The following is a 7,669-nucleotide window of genomic DNA, read 5'->3' as shown; positions in this document are numbered from 1 at the left end:
GGGTTGCCTGTTGCACCACCACACTGGCAACTCTCATTCACAATTTTTAATGCAATTTTGTTACTCCTGATGACATCTTAAAATGTTTGTTGAAATTTAGTGTATATGTCCATATACAATCTTAAAGTTTTCTCACAGTCAATATTCATTTATTTTTGTTGTGAATCTTTATCCTATAATTTTGCCATAATTCTTCCATTTTACATATTCTTTTTTAACTTCTGTCATTGTCGCATACATTCATGTATTTGAGCAAATGAAAGTGTTTAAAATAGATCAGTTATAAATGCAGCTGTGTCTGTCACACAAAAATCTTCTATAACCTTACTTCCCAATATCTTCTTGATAATCAACTGTTGATCAAATTGAAGAATCGTTAATGATAAGTTTTAAAGTGTCAACATTTAATAGATCATTTTCAATGCTTCTAAACTTATTCCCTTTTTTTCCCCCTCTCTTTCACTTCAGAGTCTTCCTTTGTTTCCAAGACAATGGACCATGTAAATGGCTCTACAGTAACTGAATTTGTCTTGCTGGGACTTGCACAATCCTTGGGATTGCAGCTTTTCCTTTTTCTCTTCTTATTACTATTCTTTCTGGCAGTTATCCTAGCAAATCTTTTCATTGTATTCACAGTTATCTTTGATCCTCAGTTACACTCACCCATGTATATTCTGCTGGCCAACCTATCGCTCATTGACTTGGGTCTTTCATCTACCACAATTCCTAGGACGATCTCTGATATTTTCACAGATTGTAAAGTCATTTCCTTCCATAATTGCATGATACAAATGTTCTTTATTCATGTCATGGGAGGAGTTGAGATGGTACTGCTCCTAGTCATGGCATATGACAGATACACAGCAATTTGCAAGCCTCTTCACTATCTAACTATTATGAATCCCAAAATGTGTGTGACATTGGTAGCAGCTGCTTGGATCACTGGAATAATTCATGCTATGTCTCAGTTCCTTTTCATCATAAACCTATCCTTCTGTGGCCCTAATAATTTGGGAAGCTTTTATTGTGATTTCCCCAGAGTTATCAAACTTGCATGCATGGACACTGACAGACTAGAATTCGTGGTCACTGCCAACAGTGGCTTCATATCACTAGCAACCTTTATTCTCTTAATTGTATCATATATCTTTATTCTGGTCACTGTCAAACAACATTCTTCAAATGATTTATCCAGAGCATTTTTCACTTTGTCTGCTCACATCATTGTGGTGGTTTTGTTCTTTGCTCCCTGTATGGTCCTCTATGTTTGGCCTTTCCCTACTAAGTCATTAGATAAGTTTTTTGCCATTGTGGACTTCGTTGTCACTCCTGTCTTAAATCCCACCATCTATACATTAAGGAACAAAGACATGAAATTGGCAATTAGAAGGCTTAGTCAACAAGTTTTTAATTCTATGGAGATGACCTAAGAGATTTTTTTTGACAAGAGCTCAGAATAAATATTAGGACCAACAAAATTCTTGTGACTACCAGGAATACTTTAGAGTATGAAAACTTTATCACTACCTTAAAAAATCTAAAGAAAAAGGAAGCATTCAATCCAAGAATTTAATTTCAGGTGGAACTACAACAGGTTTTATTCATCATGAAAAGTATTATGTATTTCTTTCAGAATTGCACACCTAAATTGTATTAACCAATGAGTATATTTAATTTTCATGTGATTATTTTATCTTTATAGAAATACATGCATGATTTAATTTTATCAGTATCTTTTGCTTAAAATAGTCATCACTGAAAGTAATAGATATTTCTTAGTAAAATTATGTGGATCCAATACATAAAATAGTTTTATAAATCCACAGAAGATAAAATAAAGAAATGGTTCTCATCTTAATCATACTTTTAGATTAGCAGAAAAGATTATAATACTTCACATTTTTTCAGACTAATTCTTGATGTATTGTATATGATGTTTTTTATAAATAGAGCAAAATATCTATGCTCTGGATTTTTTTACGATTTTTTTTTTTTATTTTTACTGGAAAGGCAGATTTACAGAGAGAAGGAAAGAAAGATCTTCCATCCTCTGATTTACTTTCCAAGTAACTGCAATGGCCGGAGCTGAGCCAATTCAAAGCCAGGAGCCAGGAGTTTCATTCAAGTCTCCCGTGCAGTCTCAGGGTCTCAAGGCTCTGGACCATCCTTGTGTACTCTCCCAGGCCTCAGTAGGGAGCTGCATAGGAAATGGAGCAGCCAGGATATGAATCAGCATTCACAAGGGGTCCCAGCCCCTGCAAGTGGAAGATTAGCCAGTTGAGTTGTCACACCGGCCCCTATTCTCTGCTTTTTTAAAACTGTACTTATTTGAGAGACAGAGAAAGAGCTCACATCTATTAATTCACTCTTCAAAAATACACAACAGCCTGGGCTAGGCAAGACTGAAGCCAGAAAGCAGAGATTTTACTCACTTCTTTCATGTGGGTAGAAAGGCCCAACCACCCAAAATATCACTGTTATTTCTCAGGGTTTTAATCAGCAGGAAGCTGTAACCAACAGCTTGATCCAGGACTCAAATCCCAGCACTCTGATCTGGGACTCAGACATCCTAATCATCAATTAGGTTTTACTTTTTTAATATAGTATTCTTGCATTCTTTCTCAATGCCTTTCTTCATATATTATTTAAAAAAACAAAGCAAACATCTACAAATCTAAAAGTATTTAAAGATAGTATTTACAACAGGAAGATAAGCCAATTGAGATCTCAAACCTTATTTAGTGTGTCCTAACTTATGATAGGATGTTTAGGACAAAGATTATAGACAGCTTTCAAATGAAACTTAGAAATCCTGGTGATCAAGAAACACACAGAGACTATATAGGTGTCATTCTTAAATTATTTAGGACACTAATTGCGGTGACATTTTATACTTCTTGATTACCACAATATAAAAAATCACAAGTAATGAGAAGTGAGATTGTGTCATTATTCAAACTACTTCTTATTTTCTTCATAAATTGGTCATCAATGTTCTGAACTATCTTCTTTCTTAAAATATTAAATATTATTGCTTACTGTCTTGGTTCAACTTTGGCGGCTCGGGTGGCAGCAGCCCTCTGCAGTGGTGGCAACCCGCTTGCAGAGAGTACTCAGGCCAGGTCGGACCCAATGCCCAGGACTCAGCCACACAGTGAGAGAGTCCTAGGCTTTGGATGGCCAGCGCTCCTGTTTAGCGCCAGGCTCTGCCTGCTGGCTGCACGGCGGCAAATTCTGGGGTTTTTAGGTTATGTAATTGCTGCCTAGGGACATCCAGGGCTAAGGCTAGTGTGAGTGTAGGTGAGGAAGAATTCTGTGTGATTCCTAACGATGGGGTCACCAAACTTGCTTGCAAGCATGGGAACTGAGATCTGAGGGTTTGGAGGGGAGAGTCCATAAGTTCTATTTGGGCCAGACTGATTCATCAAGCCACATGGGAATCCTGAGATGGGCTGTTAGTGTAGAGCATCATCGACTGCCACACACAGTCCACACGAAAGCTATGGCTGGGGGCCTGTCTGGCAGGGCTAGGCACCAGTACCTGACTGAATGGTGGAACAGTGGATGGGTCACACTTCGCAGGGTCAGGACATTAACCAACACGTGAGAGAAGCAGATCCAGGGGTAGATTTTTGGGGGAAGTGTGGGCCCAACCCTGTGGAAATACAAGTCCCATTGGTTAGCTCACGAGTTGGGGTGGTGATGGGTTGAGCTAGGTGTGACCATGGAACCTGCCACTACTTACTGGTAAAGGAACTGACAAAAGTCTGGGAAGGTCAAGGCAGCAGCACCCAAATGTTCATCCTAAAACAGGATGTGGGGTGGCCCCAGCTGCAAACGGAAGGGGACAAACTTGGCAGGGCTGAGCTGGAATAGGGGATGGGCCAAGCTGACCAGGCCAAGCTACAGCACCCACCAGCAAATGCCAAGGTTAGGTGAGCCATGCCAGACTGGGCAGCAGCACCCAACCAGCACACGTAATAACCAGGGGGGATGGGAGCAATTCTGGTAAGGGGAATGTGGAGTGCTTCCCTGCTGGACAGCCACTCCCACTGCAGAGCCTGAGCTGGAATGGGGCACACCAGACCAGGCAGGGCTACAATACCTGTGGGCCTCATGTGAGCTAGATCAGGGAAAAGCCAGGCTGGGCTGACTGCTGCTACTGGTGCAAGCATAAATTAGAGTGGGTGAGGGTTGGTTGGGCTTTGCCACAGCATCAGCTGACAGAGGCTGGCACTGGGGGCTAATTCTGTCAAGTTAAACTGCAGAACCACCTGGAGAGTACATAATCTGGCAGTGGGAGTGGCCTAGCAGGGAAATAGTGGGCACCTCCCTCATGGGTTACCAATCCCACTGGAGAGCATGAAAACTAGGCCAGGGTGGCTAGACAGAACAGCACCCGCCAGTATGTGTGTGGGCTGGATAATAGGGCTGGTTGGGTTGCACTAGGCTTTAATGCCCATTGACATGTATGAGAGCTAAATGGGGTGTCGGACAGACTGAACAAGTCTGCGATAGATACAGGCAAACATGGAAACCAGGGTAGGGGGCAGGCCTGGTGGGGGTTATGGGGAGTTGCCCCGACTAGGCTACAGCTCCATCTGGTTTGCAGGAGGGCCGAGTATGAAGTGGGCAGGATCGGGCTGGACTGCAACACTCATTGGTTCTCGTGGAAGACAGGGTTGGAAACAGTACTGACCCAGCAATTGCAACCACCAGTACATACATAAGCTGATTGGGATAACAGATTGTGCTGGACCCTGTAGTGACAAGCACACACAAAGATCAGGTCTGGGATCACCACAGACGAAGTTTCTCTGGGTATCCCTCAAACTGAACTGCTGATCTCAGAACCCCAACCATGAAGAGATTATGTCAGCCAGTGGATTCTGAAGAAATTTCATCGCGCTTGGAGCAGCGAGATTGGCAGCAATTCAGAACTGTTGAACTGTCAAAACTGCATGAGCAGGACCCTCAGAGCATGCCCCACGTTGGGGACCTGGGATGAGTGGGACGATGGGTGTGTCTTTTTCCTTTATCTCTTCCCTTACCTCAGATACAGAAAAAAAATAATATTAATGTGGAAACAATGGTCTTACCCACTTTCCTGTAGCCCTTGACCCTTCATGTGCTAATCAACTATGTAAAGATTACCAAAATAAAAGAACTTTCAGAAAAGTATCATTACTTACTGTCTTATAAACCCATGTGGATGCCAATTTTTTTAAGATTTATTTACTTTTAATTGCAAGACAGATTTATAGAGAGGAGAAACAAGTGAGAGATCTTCCATTCGCTGGTTCACTCCCCAAATGGTCTCAAAGGCCAAAGTTGAACCAATCCAAAGCCAGAAGTAGAGAATTTCCTCTGGTCTCCCACACATTTGCAATGTCCTGAACAATTGGGGCAGCCTCTGCGGCTCTTCCAGACCATATGCAAGAAGTTGAATCAAAAGTGGAGCATCTGGGACAGGGCATAGAATTAGCCTATTGAGCCATCATCCCGGTCCACCCCACCCCTCAATCTGGGTATTAATTTTGTTTTATTTTACTGTGTTTCTTTCAAATCATGCCTAGAATCAGCAACATAATAAAAGCAACAAATGGATCAAGACATAGTGGCAACGCCCCTTCACTCAGGAAGAGTCTGTGTGTTTTCTCTAGTGGCCAAGGGAAACCTCACAAAACTCTAAGAATTAGTCTCAGTCCTCAAAGCACACTTTGCCTATTCCCAGATCATTACACGTGTGACTGGTCACTTTCATAAAGAGCTCTTAATCAAGTGGCTTACTGAGGGCACTCATATCAATAATATACTCCCAGAAACATCACGCTGTAAGAGAAACAAATAGAAGGAAGTTTGTACTTCTCTTTCCCTAAGACTGATATGTCCATCTGTGAGTTATGAAGGAGGTAGGTGGAATACTTCAGTTGAAATATACTAGTAGAACTAGTAAGATTGTGATATTTTATTGGTAATAAGATGCTTCTTTTTTCATAGGAATCTGTTTTCCTAAATCCAATTATATGCTTATCTCAGGAAAATAAAAAGATTCTATAGAATTTTCTTAAAGACTTAAAATTATTAGTATGGTTAATATTAAAAGTGATGGCCCTTTATTAGTGTTTTGCCAGCAATAGTTGTCAGATCCTTCTTCTGATTCCACTGGGAGAACCTATTCTTTCTTCTGTTTAGTGGTGCTTTTGCCTCATCTTTAACCATCTCCAATTTTCCTAGTCACTTTTTTTACCTTATTCCTATAATTACACTGAAACCTAATTTGGGATATTTATCCCACATAAAGATATGAATCATACTGTTAGAGCTGTGGATTTTTTGATACCAGCTTGCTGCTCATGCAGACCCAGAAGGCAGTGACTGCAGTGAACTGTCTCTACCACCCATGAGCAAGGTCTGAATGGCGCTCCAGGCTCTGGCCTCTGCCTGGCCTACCCCGCCATTGCAGCCTTGTGGGGACTGAAACAGCACACACAACACTTCTTTTGTTCGCCTTCTCCCCACTAAATAAATTAATTTTTTTAAATAAATGATCTTATAATAGAAACCTTATCATCTGTATTGTTAATGATAACTATATTTACTACCGGGATAAGCTGAAGAAAACCAATATAAATTTTCCTGGTTTATTCCCCTGTTATATTTTCCTTTATTCTTAAAAAGAAATTCAGAATCCCTAAAGTTTTGTGAGACATTGAAAACAGTAACTTGGTGCTTCATTGGGTAGGACTAAAGGATGAGATTCAGGGTCATGAAGAGGAAAATGTAGCTTTTTAAGAGCTATGATTAAACAGATAGCAAAAATGTAAGTATTATTGTTTAAAAAAATAACAACCTGGCAAGTATACTCTCTGAACTCTCTGAAGAAGTTCAGAAAGGAAAAAAAAACACTTCTCCTACATTTTGCTTGTTGCATTAACTCTTACACCACATCTGATCAGAACTCTCATGGCTGGGAATGCTTTCATTGGTTACTTCACATTACCGGTGAAATTCTTAGGGCAGCTTTTTTTTCTTGCCTTGATAAGCAATTTATGACTGACTCAACGTGTGCCCATAGTTGTAGGTTGGGTAGGCAGCGTCCACCTCACAGAGAGTGGCAGTAAAAGGAACAGTAGCTCAACATATCCAGACAGTCATTAGATTTTTCTCATTCGATTTTTATTCCTGCTTCTAGAATAAATGTGTCCTACGTTGATAAAGTTTTTGTAACCGTTTTAAGTTAAAGTTATCAAAATGATCTTAATTATTTCCTCTCCCACATTCTACTGACATTACTCCCAAATCTCTATCATTACTCCCTTAATAAGTTATTAAATATTGACCATTTTCTATGTGGTACCAAATTCATATATGTGTCATCAAATTGATAGGAATCATATACTACTATAGTGGAGACAAAATCAAGACTTGTGTGCAAAAAAAAAAAGATTTGTGTGTCTGGTCAACAATACCTATTCACAGCATTCCTTTGAAGCAGTGCTATTAGCTACCATCTCTTGCTGACATGGCCTTAAGACTCACAGCAAAGTGAGTTATCCAGGGTCGGCCAATTACAGAATCAGTGCACACAGTTAAACCCTGACACCCTAGTATGCAAGCATCTCCACCTGTGAGCTCTCACGGATGTTCTCCCATTCCTTTCCCAGCC

The 7,669-nt window shown here is 40.6% G+C and overlaps 1 protein-coding gene across 1 annotated transcript; it reads left to right on the top strand.

Moving 5' to 3' along the window:
• Positions 1-491: 491 nt before the first annotated feature.
• Positions 492-1,430, top strand: LOC101516905 (olfactory receptor 4F6-like). The gene has a single exon (XM_004584856.2). It carries the CDS (start codon positions 492-494, stop codon positions 1,428-1,430), a length of 939 nt encoding a protein of 312 aa, XP_004584913.2.
• Positions 1,431-7,669: the final 6,239 nt, after the last annotated feature.

This window comes from Ochotona princeps, chromosome 6 (assembly GCF_030435755.1).
Source record: "Ochotona princeps isolate mOchPri1 chromosome 6, mOchPri1.hap1, whole genome shotgun sequence".
NCBI lineage: Eukaryota > Metazoa > Chordata > Mammalia > Lagomorpha > Ochotonidae > Ochotona > Ochotona princeps.
The sequence above is the reverse complement of the archived record's forward strand: the minus strand, read 5'-3'. Positions and strand labels throughout refer to the sequence as shown.

Excerpts from the sequence above, each read along its gene's own strand:
- LOC101516905 (XM_004584856.2), top strand. The coding sequence starts at position 492 with ATGGACCATGTAAATGGCTCTACAGTAACTGAATTTGTCTTGCTGGGA.